Here is a 19,221-nt window from a genome sequence, read left to right on the forward strand (position 1 = left end):
GGCATGATTCTTCTTTTTATATATCCTTATGCAAAATGCATTACAAAGTGGTATTCTTTAAGAATAAAGAATAATAACAGGATCTTTATTCAGCCCTTTACAGAAAATTTACCAACCTCGAATCTAAACTATACTGAAAGATGGAAGCTCACTTTATTTTCCCAGTGAATAAATTTTTCAGTGAATTTTTATGGTTGTCAACTATCTCTGAATTATTATACTAGGAGATAATAATCCCTTGAGAATCTATTAGACTGCCCAAACGAATCTGAATGGAAAGATATTGGTTCAAATATATTATTGTGACCTTAATGCATAGATTATGACATGACACAACACACAGGTACCCAAGAGCCAGCATTGTCATTGAGTAGAGAAGGAACATTGGCCTGGGAACTCTAGTGCTATTTTTGTCAGTAACTACTCATATTAGCTCCTAAGCAAATTTTATCATCTTTTATCACTTTCTTCACTCTAAAATACATTTTAGAGTGCATTTAAGTAGGTCTGTAATGTCTCTAACTGTTGTAATGTTTCCACAGGGTGTTACCTACTGTGGAGAGAGTTCAGCAAGCAGTCTTACTATGGCCAATGTGCCTTGGCATGAAGAAGTGGTACGCTTTGTCTGTGAATTGGTGGACCTGATCCCTGACTATGAAATTGCTTGTGAACATGAACATTCCAATTGCCTCCTGATAGCTCACAAAAAGGTAAGAAGAGTATCTCAAATAAGCATTGTTCTCCCACCCTTATCTTCTCGTTTCTTCTTTTTTCACTTAGTTTCTGCTCACTTAATCATGAATCAGCAAATTCCTGCTTATTTGCTAGCTTTCCTAAAACGAACATTAAGAAAATTCTAAATTCTGTCTGTTGGGCTCTTTTCCAAGTAAAATTAACTCTCTTTTCCGTGTAAAATTAACTTTGTTTTTAGTCCTCTTTAGGCACTTGAAGTGCTTTCTGATTTGCGATTGGTGTATGCTAAAAAACAAAAGGAAAACATCCTTGTAATAACCTCTGGTCCTTTACTGAAATAACAAGGGAAAGCTAAAATAGTAAACCACCTCCCTATGAGTGTGAGTGTTTCTGTCAGAAGAAATATTAAGATAATTATCAAATTTTAGATCACTTCGAATCTTGGCCTCTGGAGAAATTTTTCTGAGGCTTTGGTTCATGACTCTATTTCCATTTTTCCCCCTTAGTGCTTTTATTAGGCAGAAGTATGTGAATCTAGTGTATTTCTTAAGTAAATAATACTTAGCAAAGGAAAAATTCAGTTCTTGGGAGAGGCAGGCCCATTAAAGTCAGAAGGAAAACTCTCACTTTAATGGCCAGTGATAGAGTAGCTATTATAATAGTATGTCCTTAGGAAAGTATTTACAGAAATCATGTAGCCTCTGGATTTCATTCAGAACATTACAAGGTGAGGTACATGATGTGTAGACGGCTTTAGAATTGTTGAGGCTAGATGATGGATACGTAGAGGTTCATACTACTCTGCCTAGTTTTCTGTTCAACTTCCACATTAAAAAAACAAAATTGCGTTTTTAAAAAGTGGAAATGGATGAACCTTAAAAACATTCTAGGTGAAAAAAGCCAGACACAAAAGGCCACATATTGTATGATTCCATTTATATGAAATGCCCACCATAGATAAATTCATAGAGATAGGAAATAGATTGGTTGCCAGGGGTTGAGTGAAGAGTACATAGGGAAGTTACTGCTAATAGCTATGAGATTTCTTTTTGGGATGATGAAAATATTCTGGAATTATATGATGGTGTTGGTTGCACAACTCTGACTATATTAAAAACGAGTGAACTGTATACTTTAAAAGGCTGAATTTTATGATATGTGAATTATATCACAGCAAAGGTAGATTAATACCAAAAAGGTAGTAAAGATCAAGGGTGGGCTACCTCTTTTGTAAATGCTTTTTATACAAGTTAAGTCAGGTTTAACTTGCACATGAAAGGTTCGCTTTTTCCTTCCTCAAAACCAAAATGACTTCCTAAACAGCTTCTTGGGTTAATGACATTTAACAATGTGAAAATCCCTCAATTAAAATTTCTTATGCTCTAATCTCAAAAAAAGTATGAAGTAAAGGCCTTCATACTTTGATTGTAGTTAGATTGTATATAGCTGACCTATGGTCTGTCAGACTTAAATATTTAGAGAGAAGATGTCCTCAGAGCATCAAGGAATTAAGAAATAAAGGCAACCTGGTATTTGAAATGTTAATTAAAGTATGTACAAATATAACTAACTAAAGTAATTTTTTATTTCTCAATTGGAGTAGACATATACAATATTATATTAGTTTCAAGTATACAACATACTGATTAGATATTTATATAACTTATAAAGTTGTCACCCAGATTAGTTTAGTACCCATCTGACACCATACATAGTTATCACAATATTATTGACTGTATTTACTATGCTGTACATTACATCCCCATGACTGTTTTTATAGCTGGCAATTTGTACATCTTAATCCCTTCCACTTTTTTCACCTGTTCCCCCCATTCCATTCTCATCTGGAAACCATTGAGATGTTCTTTGTATCTGTGAGTTTGCTTCTGTTTTGTTTGTTTATTTCGGTTTTTAGATTCTGCATATAAGTGAAATTATATGGTATCTGTCTTTCTCTGTTCGACTTATTTCACTTAGCATAATACCCTCTAGGTCCATCCGTGTTATTGCAAATGACAGGATTTCATTCATTGGCTGAGTAATATTGCATTGTATATATTTTATCCATTCATCTATCAATGGACACCTAGGTTACTTCCATTTTGTCTATTGTAAATAATGCTGCAATGAACATAGGGGTGCATATGTCTTTTCTAATTAGTATTTTGGATTTTTTCTAATACCCAGAAGTGAAATTGCTAGGTCATGTTGTAGTTCTGGTTTTAATTTTTTGAGGAACCTCCATACTATTTTCTATAGTGGCTGCACCAATTTAGAATCTTACCAACAATATACAAAGGTTCCCTTTTCTCCACATGCCTGCCAGCACTTATTGTTTAGTGATTTATTGGTAATAGCTATTCTGCCATATCTCATTATGGTTTTAATTTGCATTTCCCTGATGGTTAATGATGTTGAGCATATTTTCATATGACTGTATGGCTACATGTATGTCCCCTTTGGAGAAGTGTCTATTCAGGTCCTCTGTGCATTTTTTAATTGGATTGCTTTTAGTTTTAGGGTTTTTTTTTTTGTTTTTTTGTTTTTTTTTGGTGTTAAGTTGTATGAATTTCTCATATATTTTGGGTATTAACCTTTAACAGATGTGTCACTGGCAATAGTCTTCTCCCATTCAGTAGGTTGTCTTCATTTTGTTGATGGTTTCCTACATCATGCAACATCTCTTTAGTTTGATGTAGTTTCATTGGTTTGTTTTTTCTTTTGTTTTCCTTTCCCAAAGAGACATATCTAAAAAAATATTACTAAGAGCAGCATCAAAGAGTTCACTATCGTAAACTGTAGGTGTTTTATTGTTTCAGGTCTTACATTTAAGTCTTAAATCCATTTCAAGTTTTTTTCTTGTAAATTGTGTAAGAAAGTGATCCAGTTTCATTGTTTTGCATGTCTGTCTAGTTTTCCCACCATCTTTCTTGAAGAGACTGTCTTTAACTCATTGTATATTCTAAACTTCTTTATAATAGATTAATTGACCATATAGGTGTGAGTTTATTTCTGGATTCTCTCTTCTGTTAACAATGTGAAAATCTATGTGTCTTTTTTTGTGCCAATACCATATACCCTTTTGATCACTATAGCCTTTAGTATAGTTTGATATCAAGTAGCCTGATACCTGCAACTTTGTTCTTCTTTCTCAAGATTGCTATAACCACTTGGGGTTTTTTGTGGTACCATATAGTTTTAGGATTATTTGTTTCTAGTTCTGTGGAGAATGCCATTGATACTTTGATAGAGATTGCATTGAATCTGTAGATTGCTTTGGGTAGTATGGACATTTTAATGATGTTCATTCTTCCTATTCATGAGCATAGTATATTTTTCCATTTATTTGTATCTTCTTCAGTTTCTTTCTTCAACATCTTATAGTTTTCCAATTACAAGTCTTTTACCTTTTGGTTAAATTTATTCATGGGCACTTTTTTGATGCCGTTGTAAATGGGATTGTTTCCTTAATTTCTCTTTCTGCTAGTACATTTTCAGTGGAAAAATGAAATCCATTTCTGAATATTAATTTCGTACCTCCTACTAGTTTTCTGGTAGATTATTTAGTGTTTTCTATATATAGCATCATGTCTTCTGAAAATAATGACAGTTTTACTTCTTCCTTACCAATTTGGATGCATTTTATTTCTTTTTCTTATTTAATTGTTGTTAGGACTTTTGATCCAATGTTGAATGAAAGTGGTAGAAGTGGATATACTTGTCTTGTTCCTAATCTCAAGGAAAATGCTTTTAGCTTTTCACGGTTGAGTATGATGTTAGCTGTAGCTTTGTCATGTATGGCCTTTATTATGTTGAAGTATATTTCCTCTATTCCCACTTTGCTGAGAGTTTTATTTTTGTCATAAATGGATGCTGGATTTTGTCAAATGCTTTTTCTGTATCTATTGCTATGATCATATGATTTTTATTCTTCATTTTGTTTATGTGCTATATCACATTAATTGATTTGCAAGTACAAAGCAAACTTGTATCCCATGAATAAATCCCACTTAATTATGGTGTATGATCTTTTTAATGTATTGCTGAATTAAGTGTGCTAATATTTCGTTGAAGATTTTTGCATCTATGTTCTTCAGGAATATTGGCCAATAATTTTCTGGTTTTTTTTTTTTTTTTCGTAGTATCATTGTCTGGTTTTGGAATCAGGGTAATGCTGGCCTCATAAAAATGAGCCATCCCTGCTCTTCAGTGTTTTGGAATAGTTTGAGAAAGATAGGTGTTAATTCTTTGAAAATTTGGTAAAATTCATCTATAGCCATCTGGTCCAGGACTTTTGTTTATTGGGAGATTTTTCAATCACTGATTCAATTTTGTTAGTAGTTATCGGTCTGTCAGATTTTTTTCTTCTTGGTTTGGTCTTGGAGATCATATGTTTGTAGGAATTTATCCATTTCTTCCAGGTTGTCCAATGTGTTGGCATATGATTGTTCATATTATTTTCTTATAATCCTTTGTATTTCACTGGTGTCACTTGTCACTTCTCTTTTATTTATGATTTTATTATTTGGATGCTTTTTCTTGATGAGTCTGGCTAAAAGTTTGCTAATTTTATATTTTCAAAGGACTAGCTCTTGGTTTTATTGATCTTTTGTATGTTTTTTAGACAATTTCTACTCTGATATTTATTATTGCCTCCGTTCTACTTACTTTGAGCTTTGTTTATTCTTCTTTTTCTAGTTCTTTGGTTGTAAGATTAGGCTATTTGTTTGAGATTTTTCTTGTTTTCTGAAGTTGGCCTGTATTGCTATGAATTTCCCTCCTAAGACTGCTTTAGCTGCATCCCGTAGTTTTAGTGCCATTGTGTTTTCGTTATGATTTGTCTCAGTGTATCTTTTGACTTCTTCCTTGATGTCCTTGTTAACTCATTTATTGTTTAGTAGCATGTTATTGAGTGTCTATGTGTTTGTCTGTGTTTTTTTTTTAGTTTTCTTTTTGTAATTGTTTGCTGGTTTTATACCATTGCGATCAAAGAAGATGCTTGATATGATTTCAGTGTTCTTAAATTTATTGAGACTTGTTAGTGGCCTAATGTGTGGTCTATCCTGTAAAATGTCCTATATGCTTGTGAAAAGAATGTATATTCTGCTTTGGGGTGAAATGTTCTAAAAATATCGATTAAATCTATCTGCTCTAGTATGTCATTTAAGGCCATTGTTTTCTTGTTGATATTCTGTCTAGATGATCTATCCATTGATGTCAGTGAGATGTTAAAATCCCCTACTATTCCTATTACTTACTATTGCCAGTCTCTCTCTTTATGTCGGTCAGTATTTGTTTTACATATATAGGTGCCCTTACCTGGGTGCATAAATGTTTAAAACGTTTATATTGTCTTACTGGATTTGTCCCTTCATCATTATGAAATGACCTTGTTTGTCTCTTGTTATAGCCTTTGTTTTAAAGTCTATTTTGTCTGGTGTAAGTATCGATACCACAGCTTCTTTGTTGTTGTTTTCATCTGCGTGAAATACCTTTTTTCATCTCTTTACTTTCAGACTGTGTGAGTCTTTTGGTCTGAAGTGGGTCTCTTGTAGGCAACATATGTATGGTTGTTGTCTTATTATCTATTTAGCCACCCTCTGTGTTTTGATTTAATTCATTTACATTTAAAGTAATTATTGATGAGTATGTAGTTATTGCCATTATATTATTCATATTTTTGATTCTTCTTCTTCTTCTCTATCTCCTCTCCCTCCTTCCCTCCCTGCTCTTCCTCTTCCCCCTCTCTCTCCCTTTCCTTATCATCTTCCTTCTCTTCCTCCTCCACCACCACCTTCTTGTCCCTTTAACATTTCTTGTAATACTGGTTTGGTGGTGGTGAACTCCTTTAGCTCTTTCTTGTCTGGGAAGATCTTTATCTGTCCTTAGAGTCTAAATGATAGCCTTGCTGGGTAGAATAATCTTGGATTTTAAGTCCTTTTTGTCACTTGGAATATTTCATGCCAATCCTCATAAGTACCTGCTTTTTCATGATGCTTTTAAGATTCTCTTTGTCTTTAACCTTTGGTACTTTAATTATGATGTGTTTTGGTGTGGGTGCCTTTGAGTTTATCTTCTTTGTGACTCTGCATTTCTTGGATTTGTATGTGTATTTTCTTTGCCAGTTCAGGGAAGATTTTCATCATTACTTTAAATAGGTGTCCAGTCTCTTACACTCTCTCTTATCCTTCTGGTACTCCTATGATGTGAACGTTGGTACACTTGATATTATCCCAGAGGTCCCTTAAACTGTCCTCATTAAAAAAATTTTTTTTTTCAATTTGCTGTTCTGATCGGGTATTCTCCGCTAACTTCTGTTCCAGATCACTGATCAGTCCTGCTTCATATAATCTACTGTTGATTCTTTCTAATATATTCTTCATTTCAGTTATTGTATTCTTCATTTCTGACTGGTTCTTTTTTATGGTTTCTATTGCCATTTTTGTTTCCTATGTCTTTGTTAAAGCTTTCACTGAGTTCCTCCGCTCTTCTCCTAAGTTAATTGAATATCCTTATAACCAGTGTTTTGAACTCTGCATCTAGTAGATTTTATGTCTTTTAATTTTCTTTTTTTTGGAACTTTATCTTGTTCTCTCATATGTGCCATGTTTCTTTGTCTCCTCATTTGACTGCCTCCTTTTGTTTGTTGCTATGTATTAGGTAGCCCTGCTACATCTCTTGGTCTTGGCAACGTGGCCTTATATAGTATGTGTCCTGTGAGGCTCAGGGGTGCAGTCTCCCTGGTCATTTGAGCCAGGTGCTCCAGTGATGTCCTTTGTGTGGGTTTTGTGTTCCCTCCTGTTATATTTGAGCCTTGATTGCTGTTTTGATGTCATTGTGGAGGTCGACCCTCCAACCTACTGCCTATGAGGAATGACCTTGATTATTGCGGATGAGCTGTTCAGCAAGGGCTGAGCTCCACGGAGTGGGATTTGCTTTAGCAGGGCCCTGGTGCCTGCCCAGTTGACCTTTTGGGTATGTCATCTATGGTTCTGATTGGGTGGTGCTCTGGTATGGTCTCAAGCTGGCCACCGGGTGTGTTGGTTCTGACTCCCTTTGGGAGGGGCTCCAGTGTGTACCAAGTTCAGCCATTTTCTGTGCCCTGGCTGGTAATAGCTAGAAAGTGATCTGCAGATGGTTTCCGCCTCTGTTGAGCTTGGAAGTGCCTGGGAGAGGCTAAGCTGGGAACCAAGGCCAGCTGCCACTAGTACAGGGCCTGGGACTGCTTAGCAAAAGGTATGGGGCATACGGAGGACAGACGCTGCTTTCTTGGAGTTTCTGAACCTTTGAGAGATTTTAGGAAAGTCTGCAGCATGAACTGAGGCCAGCCGTTTTTGTAGAACTGCAGCTGAAAGAGGTTCCACTAATCTTGATTTGGGTGGGACAGCGCCTCAGGGAATCACCAAAGGAGGGTGAACCATGTTACCCAATTTAGTGGAGCATTCAGATTGGTGCCCATGTGTGCCTGCTGGCTGGGTGAATGGAGGGCTCAAAAAACAGTGGCACCTACTAGCACTTCTGTCTGGAAAGATCTGCCCCTTCAGCCCTTACCCTGAAGCCAGGCTATTCAGTTCCTCCCGATATGTCCCTGGCACTTTTCAAGCTGTTGCCTCAGTGCTGGAGCTCAGAACAAGTGAGTTAGTGCATGGTTTCTTTCAGATCTGCAGAGCCTAGATCTCCAGCAGCCCTCCACTCAGACATTCAGTCATAATTCCCACTGGTTTTCACACCCAGAAGTTATGCAGACTTCTCTTTCTGACACAGGAGCCCTGAATTAGGGAGCCCAGTGGGGAGCTGGGACACCTTGCTACTCAGGGGGACCTCCACAGCCAAGATATCCCTCTCGTTTCTTAAACACTATACCGTGGCTGTGGGACCTGCCAGCCAGTTCTGCATCTTTGCCTCTGCTACTAGTATTGTTATCTTTATATCCTTAGTTATGGGGATTCTGTTCAGCTAGTCTTCAGGCATTTCTCCATGATGGTTGTAATTTTGACGTAGTCATAGGACGAAGTAAATTGCTATTTTCCTAAGTAAATCTTAATTAAAGCCAATAAACTGAATTTTATTTTCTAGCTTTTTATTCATTATTACCTATTTAGGTAAGATAATGCCTTTAAAAAATTATTTGATTGAAGAGGCAGTGCTCTGAAAATAATCCTGACAATGATGATAAAGTTCTCTCTTCCTCCATTAAGTCTGTTATTCACCCCATAGCCAAAGAAATCTCCATAGAATGTAGATCTCTGCTGCTTAGATGCCTTGGGTGACCTCCCATTGCTTTTAACATGAAAATCAAAATCCTTAATGTGGTCCTCAGGGCCCTACATGATCAGCCTCTATCTATCTCTTCAATTTCTAAAACAGCTTTCCCCTCTCTTTTTGAACTTCTTTCATTTTTTCAGATATAGTAGGTCTTATATTTCCTCCCATTAAGTGGGAATTATAAACTCTTCCATATTTTTTTAGTGATCGCAGTAGCAATTACTCCATGAGTCCTTGACTAACCAAAGTCTAATGGTAAAGCACACTTTTACCCTCTGGCTGTGCACAGCAAAACTTTAGAACACAAACTCCATTTTGCCCATTCCAACTCACACGATGTTATTGTTGTATGTATAAGGGCAATATTGTTATTGCTATATGTAGTCAGTATTCATTTAGATTTATGTGCATTTTTAACAGTATTTTGCTCCATATTCCTTTCTATATTTTTAAAAATTTATTTATTTTAATTAGTTTCAAGAATACAATACATCGGTTAGACATCTATATAGTTCATAAAACAATCCCCCCAATTGCTCCCTTCCTCCTCTAACCCTCCACCTAGCCAATGTATTAATGCTAACTGCATTCCTTATCCCCATAACCCTCCATCAGCTACTAATTTGTACTTCTTTAACCCTTCACCCCAAATCCCCCATCTCCTCTATCACCAAATTGTCCACTATATTTGTGAGTCTGTTTGTGATTAGTTTGTTCTTTTTATTCCTTAGATTCCGCATATAAGTGAAATCATGCAGTGTGTATCTTGCTCTCTGTGACTTAAATACCTTCTAGATCCATCAAAGCAATATGTTTTTCCATCCCTTTTCCTTTAGTCTCTGTGTGTCTTTTAATTTGAAATGAGTCTCTTGTAGGCAGCATATGTAGGCGTCTTTTTTTCTTATCCATTCAGTCACTCTATCTTTTGGTTGGAGCACTTAATTCTTTTCCATTTGAGGTACTTCTTGGTAGGAATGTAGTTATTACCATTCTTTATTCCTGTTTTTGATACATGTTGTTTTCTTCTTAAAGAAGTCCCTCCAACATTTGCTATAATACTGGCTTGGTGATGATAAATTCCTTTAGCTTATTTTTGTCTGGGAAGCTATTTATCTGTCCTTCGACTCTAAATGATAGCTTTGCTGGATAAAGTATTCTTGATTGTAGATTGTGGGTCTTCATCCTGTCGAATATTTTCTTACCAAGCCCTTCTGTCCTGAATAGTTTCTTTTGAGATAGGTAACTATCTGCTTTTCTCTTGCTGCTTTTAATATTCTTTCTTTGTATTTTAACCTTTAACATTTTAATTATGATGTGTCTTGGTGTGGGCCTCTTTGGATCCCTAGTTTTTGGAGTTCTCTGAGCTTCCTGGGGTTTTATGTCCATTTCCTTCACCAGGTTAGGGAAGTTTTCCATCATTATTTCTTCAAACAGCTGTTCAACATCTTGATTTTCTTCAGTTACACCTATCAGACGAATATTTAGACCCTTATTAGTGTCCCATATGCTCCTTAAATTATTTTTATAGTCTTGGCATCTTATCTCTTGCCATTCTGATTGCGTGTCCTTGGCTTTACTGTCCTCTAAGTAGGTCGTTTGATCTTTTTCTTTATTCACTTTATTTATTCCTTTGTTTATTTCACTTAATATACTTCTCATCTCAGATAATGTGTTCTTCATTTCTGACTGGTTCCCTCTTATAATTTCCATTTCCATTTTTATGTTTTTTTAATCTCTTTGTTGAAGTTCTCACTGAATTTATCTACACTTCCCACAAGTTCATTAAGTGTCTTTATAACCAGTGTTTTTGAAATCTTGCATCTGTTAGATTACTTGACTCCATTATTTTTGGATCTCTGTTCTGTTCTCTTGTATGGTTTCTGCTTCTTTGTCTTCCCATTTGGCTGCATTTCCTTGTCAGTTTCTATGGACTAAGCAAAGCTCCTAAGTGTCCTGGTCTTATTAGTGTGGATTTGTGAAGTAGTTGTCCAGGGGCACAGTCCTGAGAGGGATTCAGCTGCAGGCCAAATTTAGCCCCAGCCTGTGTCCTGCTCTGGGTCCACCTGTTAAGATTCAGCAAGCAATCCACAGATGCTGTGCTTATAGTTGCCTCAAAAGGCCACATCAGAAACCAAGGCCAGCTGCCTCCAGTGTGAGTCTAGGTGTGCTCAGCAAGGAGCACCTGACGTGCTGAAGAAATACCTGAATGTGGCTTGGTGGGGCCGCTGAGTTGGGGGAGGCAGAACTTCAGGGAATCTTATGGGCGGAGCGACCTCTGTTATCCAGTTTGATGAAGTCTCAGCTATGGCAGTTCTGTGGCTGCACATTGGCAGGGGCAGGTCGGGGGAGGAGACTAAACAGGGAATAGTGGATACTACCAGTACTTCAGACAAAGGGATTCTCGCTCAGGCCCTCACTCTGACAATATCTCCCTGTAAGTTCCTGGTGCCACCTGTGCACAGCCAAATCAGCACTGGTGCTCAGAGCAAACAGATTTGTCATCGCAAAACTCAGTTCATGGACGTGGCCCCTTTAAGAGGTGTCTGCCACTGCCGCAGCCTCTGTCTTACTCAGCTGCTAGAGACCTGGCAGCCCCACGTCCTCGCCCCATCCTACCTTCTGCCATTTCAGGGTGATTTCCTGGACTTCTCCCTAGTTATATGGCTTGTTCATCCCAGGTGATTTTTCCTTGCTGCTGCTCTTTGTTTCCGTCACAACTTTGATTTGGTCGCCAGAGGGATGAACAGCTTCTATCGTCTACACCATTTTTTTCTCCTCCTTTTTATATTTTTGACCCTATGTCTGGGATTTTTTTTCTCTTTGCTCAAAAAACACCTTTTAAAATTTCCTTTAAGGGGGTCTGCTAATGGCAAACTCGGTTTTTGTTTATCTGAAAATGTATATTTTGGCTGGATATAAAATTCTAGATTGACATTTATTTCAACACCATAAAGATATTTCCCTGTCTTTTAAATTCCTATGATAAAACGTCAGCTTTGGTTTTTTTCAAGGTAATCTGCCATTAATCTCCCTTTGGCTTTTTTTCCTCCCCCTTTGGTTTCATGCTCTGATGTGTCTGGTGGACTTCTTTTTTGTTGTTGTTGTTGTTTTGTTTTTAATTCTTTGGGCTTCATAACTTTGTCAATTGATACTTCTCATCAATTCTTAAAATTTTTCTCTTCTTTCATTGCATTAAATATTTCTTTTTCCCCATTATCTCTTTTCTACTGAACTCTAGTTAAACATGTTAAACTTAACTGTACTTTTTGTCTTGCCTTGTTTGTAATTTTTATTATCTCTTCATACTTTATTTTGAACAATTTCTTTTGACTTGTATTCCCTATTCACTAATTTTTGCTTCGGCTCTGTCTGATATGCTATTAAATTCAACCATCAATTTCTTATTTTTGGATGTTTTGTTTTTTTTGAAATATGATATGTCACTTTTTGTCATTTCCAGTTCCCTGCTGAACTTTTCAAACTTGGCTTTTAGCTTCTCGGATATTGGAAATACAGCTGTTTTATTTTTTGTGTTTGATAATTCCAATATCTACATTCTCTTTGAATTGCTTTCTTTTATCTGTTGTGTCTGCTGGTTCTCATTTATGTTGTCTCCTTCTGTGCCTTGTTATCTGATTGTGTTGTGTACATTGTATTTAGAAAATTATTCATAAAAGTAATATGACATCTAGGATCAGAATATTTCTTCTGAGATTTTAAAGATATATGATTTAATCTCATTTTTTTCATATGAAAACTGAGGTCATAATGGTGAAGATACTTGATTAAGGTCTCATAACATGACACTTGATAATTGAGACCAAATTTAGACCCAAAGCCTCTGGCATCTGGTCCATTGGTCTTTTTTTTACTACAGGGGGAATTTTGTTAAATGGGAGAGTGGAGAGTGGTAGACTTGGAAAAGTATAAAATTAAGGCTGCTGAAGAGTGGGAAGATTCAAACACGAGTCCCTGGTTTCTGACTTGGATAAGTGGGTGGTAGTGATGATTTCTTTCACTGAGGTAATATTATTTGTGTATTTGTTTTTTGTTTGTTTTTTGTTTTGTTTTGTTTTAAGACATGTGAGTAGAGAGTGAATAAGTATACTCTGTGATACAGGCAAGATTCCAGTAGGATATAGATATCAGATTATAGAAGTTCTCAAATTTTCTCATTCATAGTACACTAGTACCTTAGTTATTTTTTTGTCAAAAACTGTAGGTCGAAAGAAATACCTAAAAGTTCCATCTATTCTGATGTAATTGAAAGAAATATAGCATAACCTAATGTTGAAACTGTAAGCGACCTCAAGCTAGTAGTTTACATCATGCTCAACAGATGTCCAGGATCACTGTATTTTCCTTCAGAGTTTAAAATATCCCAGTTTGCACTCTATACTCACAGTTTGGGAACCATGGCTATAAGGAAACAATACAGAAGTGAAATAGAAATCTGGTGCTTCTTTTCCTTTTCATTATAGATATCACGGTATGCACACCTCATAACTTTTTAGTCACTTCCTACTTTCTTTTTTATAGTAATGTCTAGTGAAAGAAATGAAAATATAGTACACCTTCTTATGAAATAGTCACTTCTCATACCTGTTACATTGGCTTTTTCTTTTGGCTCACAAGCTGGGAAAGATCACCTGAAACCAGAGAGGTCAGTTATCAAACAACTGTTTATCATTTCCTACTTCTTCAGGAGATTGCTCAATTTGTGCAAGTGTCCTCAGGGCTTCTGAATGGGAGTATAAGCTGCAGTTACACTGAAAGACTGCTTTCCTATTACTATATGAGAAGACAGTCATAAACTGAATACCAAGTCTTTTTATTTTGAAATAATTGCAGGTTCGTGGGAAGTTGCTAAATTAGTACAGAAAGGTCTCATGTACCTTTCACCCAGTTTTCCCCAGTGATAGCATCTTATATAACTATAGTACATTATCGCAACCAGGAACTATATTAGTGCAATAAGTAGACCTTATTCAGATATTACCAATATAATCCTGTGCCATTTTATTACATGTAGATTTATATAAGGACCACCACAATCAGGTTAAAAACTATTCTATAACCACAAAAATCTTTCTCATGATACTCCTTTATAGTCAAACCCACCTTCCATTCCCAACTATCTCTAGCCCTGGCAATCACTAATCAGTTTGTTCTCTATCTGTATAATTTTATCTTGAGAATCAGATATAAACAGAACCATAAAATATGTGACTTTGTGATTAGCTTTTTTTCACTCAGCATAATGCCCTTGAGGTCCATCCAACTTGTTTCATGTGTCAATAGTTTGTTTCTTTTAATTGCTGAGTAGTATTCCATGGTATGGATATACCACAGTTAAACCATTTACCTTTTGAGGATATTTTGTTTTTATCCTTCCCCCCGGCCCTGTTTTGAGCTATTACAAATAAAGCTGCTTTGAATTTCCTTGTACAGGTTTTTGTGTAGACATAAGTTTTTATTTCTCGGAGATAAATGCCCAGGGGTACAATTTTTCAGGTCATATAATAAGTGTATGTTTTTGAGATTTTTTTTTTTTTTAAGAAACTACCAAACTCTTTTACAGAGTGGCCATTCTCTTTTGCATTCCTACCAGCAGTGTATGAAAAATTCAGTTTCTCCATAACCTAACAATTTTTAAAGTTAGCTGTTCTAATCAGTTTGTAGAACCTCATTGGGTTTTAATTTGCATTTCACAAACATGATCTCTCTATTTATTTAGATCTCTGACTTCTTTAATGAGCATTTTATAGTTTTCAACATACAAGTCATAACATGCTTTATTAAATTTATACCTAAGTATTTTTCTTTTTTAGCAATTATAAGTGGTACTATATTTTTAATTGCAGTTTCACATGTTCATTGCAGTATATAGAAATATTAATTTTGGTATGTTGCTATTGTATCCTGCCACCTTACTGAACTCACTTATTAATTCTAGGAGGAGTCTTTTTTGTAGATTTCATGGGATGTTGTACATCGATCATTATGTCATCTGCAAATGGGGACAGTTTTATTCCTTCCTTTCCAATCTTCATCGTTTTAATTTCCTTTACTTAATTACATTGACTAAGTCTTCCAGTACTTTATTGAATAAGAATGGTGGTTTTGGACATCCTTACTTTTTTCCTGATCTTAGGGAGAAAGTACTTAGCCTTTTATTTAATATGATATTAGTTGTAGGTTTTAGTACATGTTGTTTTCCATGTTGAGGAAGTTTCCCTGTATACCTAGTTTTTTGAGAGTTTTTATTATGAATGGATATTGGATTAAGGCAAATGCTTTTTCTCAGTTGACATGAGCATGTGATTTTTCTTCTTTTGTCTGTTAATATAATGAATTACATGGATGTTTTATTATGGAACCATCATTTCATTCCTGGTATAAACTCCACTTGGTCATAGTGTGTATTTCTTTCTTTCTTTCTTTCTTTTTTTATGTATCCTTGAATTCTGTTTACTAATCTTTTGTTAAAGATTTTTACCTCTTCATTTATGAAGAATTTTGACCTGAAGTTTTTGTTGTTGTTTGTTTGTTTTGGTACTGTCTTTCTGTGGTTTTGGTATCAGAGTAACACTGGTCTCACCAAATAGGTTGGAAATGTTTCCTCTTCTGTTTTCTGGGAGGGAATGCATAGAGTTGGTGTTAGCTTTCTAAGTGTTTAGTAGAATTCTCCATTGAAAAACTGGGCTTATAGATGTCTTTTGGGGGGATTTTTTAAATTATGAATTTAATTTCTTTAATAGTTATAAGACTATTCAAATTATCTTTCATCTCAGTTGAGTTGTGGTAGTTTGTGCTTTTCAAGGAATTTTGATCCATTTCATCTAGGTTGTCAAATTTATGTGAGTAAATTGTTTATAATGTTACCTCATTTTCCTTTTACTGTCTGCACAACATTCAATTTCATTTCTGATTTGTGTCTTTTCTGTTTTGTCTTTGTTAGTCTTTCTAGAGGTTTGCTGATTTTATTGGTCTTTTTGAAGAACTAGCTTTTTCTTTAATTGATTTTCTCTGTTTTTCAGATTTCAGCTTCATTGATTTCTGCCATTCTTTTTATTAAGGCTTTTATCTGTTTACTTTGCATTTCTTTTTTTCTTCTTTTCCTGGTCTCTTAAGAGGAGACTTAGATTATTAACTCTTCTTTTCTGATGTAAGCATGTAATGCTATAAATATTCCTCTTTGGCCCATGGATTATTTAGCACTTTGTTGTTTAGTTTTCTAGTGTTTGGAGATTTCTTGTTGTGTTTCTGTTATTGCTTTCTAGTTTGATTCTGTCATAGTCAGAGAATATACTCTATATGATCTCCGTTCTTTTTAATTTGTTTAGACTTGTTTTATGGGCCAGGACGTGGTCAGTCTTGGTAAATGTTTTGTGTGTGCTTGCTGAGAGTAAGTATTCTACTACTTAGGAGTGAGTGTTAAATGTTTATTTCAACTTGTTGGTTGGTGGTGGTGTTGAGTTCTTCTTTTTCTTGCTGATTATCTGTATAGTTCTATCCGATATTGAGTGAGAAGTGTTGAAGTCTCCAACTGTAATTGTGAGTTTCTCTGTGTCTCCTTTCAGTTCCATTATTTTTTTTGCTTCACATATTTTGCAACTGTGTTGTTTGGAGCATACATATTCAGGATTTCTATATCTTCTTGATGTATTTGACCCTTTTTTATATAATGTGTCTCTCTAGTACTTTGCTTTGGAGTCTACTTTATCTGATAATAATATAGCCACTTGTGCTTTCTCTTGATTGCTTTTTGTGTGATATATCACTTTCCATCCTTTTACTTTCTACCAACTTATGTATTTGAACTGAATTTCTTAGAGATAATATATAGTTATGTCATGCTTTTTTAATGTATCTGTTTATCTATTTTAGAATTCCATTTTGACTTAATCTATAGCATTGTTGAGTGTACCTGTTTATAGACTTTTTAGTAGTCCTTCTAGGTATTACATTACACGTATATATCACAGTCTACCAGTGTCAGCATTTTAGTAGTTTGAGTGAAATGTAAAACCCTTATCTCCCTTTAAAGTCCCTTACCCTCCCTCAATTATAATGTCTTAAATACTTCCTGCATGTACATTGAAAATCATATCAGATAATGTTATAATTTTTGCTTTAACCATAAAATGTGATTTAGAAAACTCAAATGAAGAACTTTTTTACCCATATTTTTACTCTTTCTGTTGCTCTTTCTTCTTTCCTCATGTTCCAAATTCCCTTTTGAATCTTCTCCATTTGCCTGAAGAGCTTCCTTCAGAGATTTTTTAGAGCAGTGTGATGTAACCAAGTTTTCTTAGTTTTCCTTAATCTGACAGTTTCTTGGTTTTCTTTTAATTTCTGTGGGATAGTTTTACTGTTAAGAATTCTAGATCAGTGGTTCTTTCAGTACTTCCTTTTGGCTTTTTGAAGGTAATGATTAAAAAAAAAATCTCATTATTTGTTTTTCTCCTGTAAGTACAGTGGTGTTTCTCTCTCACTGCTTTTTTCAGATTTTTACTTTTCCAATCTTTAGTTTTCAGAAGTTTGATTATGATATGTTATGATTTGGATATCTTTTCTGTTTGAGGTATGCTCAGCTTCTTAAATCTATAGGTTTGTATCTTTTACACATTTGGGAAATTTTTAGCCATTGTCCCTTCAAATACATTTTTTCAGCCTTACTCTCTTTCCCCTCTCTCTCTGGAACTTTGTAACATAATGTTAGATCTTTTGTTAGGGATTCATAGGTCTCCATGGCTTTGTTTGTCTTTGTCTCTTTATTGTTAAGATTAGGTACTTTCTGTTATTCTAACTTCTAATTCACTGATTCTTCTGTTTTCCCATTTGCCATTGAACCCAACCATTGAATTTTATTATCTTGGTTATTGTATTTTTTAATTCTAGAATTTCTATTTGGTTCTTTTTTTAATTTAACTTTGTCTTTTATTTGTTTCAAGTGTTTGTAATTACCTATTGAAGGATATTTATGATGGCTGCTTTAAAATCCATATCAGATAATTCCAACATATGCATCATCTTGATGTTGGTGTTAGATTGCCTTTTTCATTCAAGTTGAGATTTTCCTGTTTCTTGGTATGACAAGTGCTTTCATATGTATCCTAAACATTTTGGGTATTAGGCTATGAGGCTCTAGATCTTACTTAGATACCCCATTTTAACAGGCCTCTTCACACTATATCAGTGGGGATAGATGTGGGAGGGCATCACTTCATTACATAGCCAGTTAGATGTAGAAGTCCAGCTTCCTCACTTAGCTTCCACTGACCTGTTTGGAGAGGGGTACCTTGTTGCTGCTAAGTAGAGGTGGAAGTTTAGGGTCTTCTCGCAGCTGCCTCTGATAACCACTCTAACTCCTAATGAGGACTACCACATTAGTTCTTCCAAGTGACATTGTGGGGTGGACTTCGGGGCCTCCTTGCCCCTGGACAGTGGTGAAAATCCTGGCTCTCCACTAAGCTTCCTCTGACACTGCTCTAGTGTGGATGGAGAGAAGACCTGTTCCTGCTGGATAGAGATCAAAGTCCAGGCTCCCTGCAGGATTTCCACTGACACCACAGGCAGGGCTGGGATGATGGGCTTTTTCCACTCTGCCTTCTAGGACACCTCCCTAACAGCAAAATAGGGGAGATACAGCTCAGTACAGCTGGACAAAGGTGGAAGTTTGAGGTTGCCCACTCAGTATTTACTGACTGAGGTGACAATGAGGCCAGTTTTTCTCATGGCCTAGAGTGGTTATTGTCTAAAAGTTTTCTGTCTTACTATGCTGCTTTTTTCCTGGTCCTTGGTGTAGGGAGAGCAGGCTTTTTGGGGGGCTTCTTTTGTAATGGTTTGTGCTCATTGGTTTTTCTGGGTTGCAGGCGTCAACCAAGCTTCTAGATTCCAGCACCCAGTCCAGGATATATGATCCAAAAATAAAACTCAGAGAACTAACCAGAGAACTAACCTTAGGTCCTGAGGTCCCTAACCAATCTGTTTTCTTATCTCTACCTTTCAGAATCTTCTTATGTTTGTTTTATACATAACATCTCAGGTTTTTAGCTGTACTTAGTGGAAAAATGGGGAGATGTGTATCGACTCCATCTTGTCCAGAACAAGAAGTCATAACTACATAGTTTTGACATTTATAGTTTTTGGTTTACTATCTCCCCAGTGAATAATAATGCCAGTCCCCGTCGCACTGTTTGTTATTAGTAAACTATTTTCATGTAAACTCATTTTTTTTTTATTTATGTAAGAAGTTTC

At 35.7% G+C, this 19,221-nt stretch overlaps 1 protein-coding gene across 3 annotated transcripts in view; it reads left to right on the plus strand.

Annotated features, from left to right (window-relative positions):
• The window catches only part of LOC120591729 (S-adenosyl-L-methionine-dependent tRNA 4-demethylwyosine synthase TYW1), a 191,984-nt gene that overhangs the window by 152,293 nt on the left and 20,470 nt on the right, over window positions 1-19,221 (plus strand). For all 3 annotated transcript variants that reach the window (XM_039849387.1, XM_039849389.1, XM_039849388.1), the window contains one exon: window positions 543-710. In XM_039849387.1, coding sequence (XP_039705321.1) covers window positions 543-710 — 168 coding nt within the window. The remainder of the gene's footprint in view (window positions 1-542; window positions 711-19,221) is intronic.

The sequence above is a fragment of the Pteropus medius genome, unplaced genomic scaffold (assembly GCF_902729225.1).
Source record: "Pteropus medius unplaced genomic scaffold, Ma_sr-lr_union100, whole genome shotgun sequence".
Lineage (NCBI taxonomy): Eukaryota > Metazoa > Chordata > Mammalia > Chiroptera > Pteropodidae > Pteropus > Pteropus medius.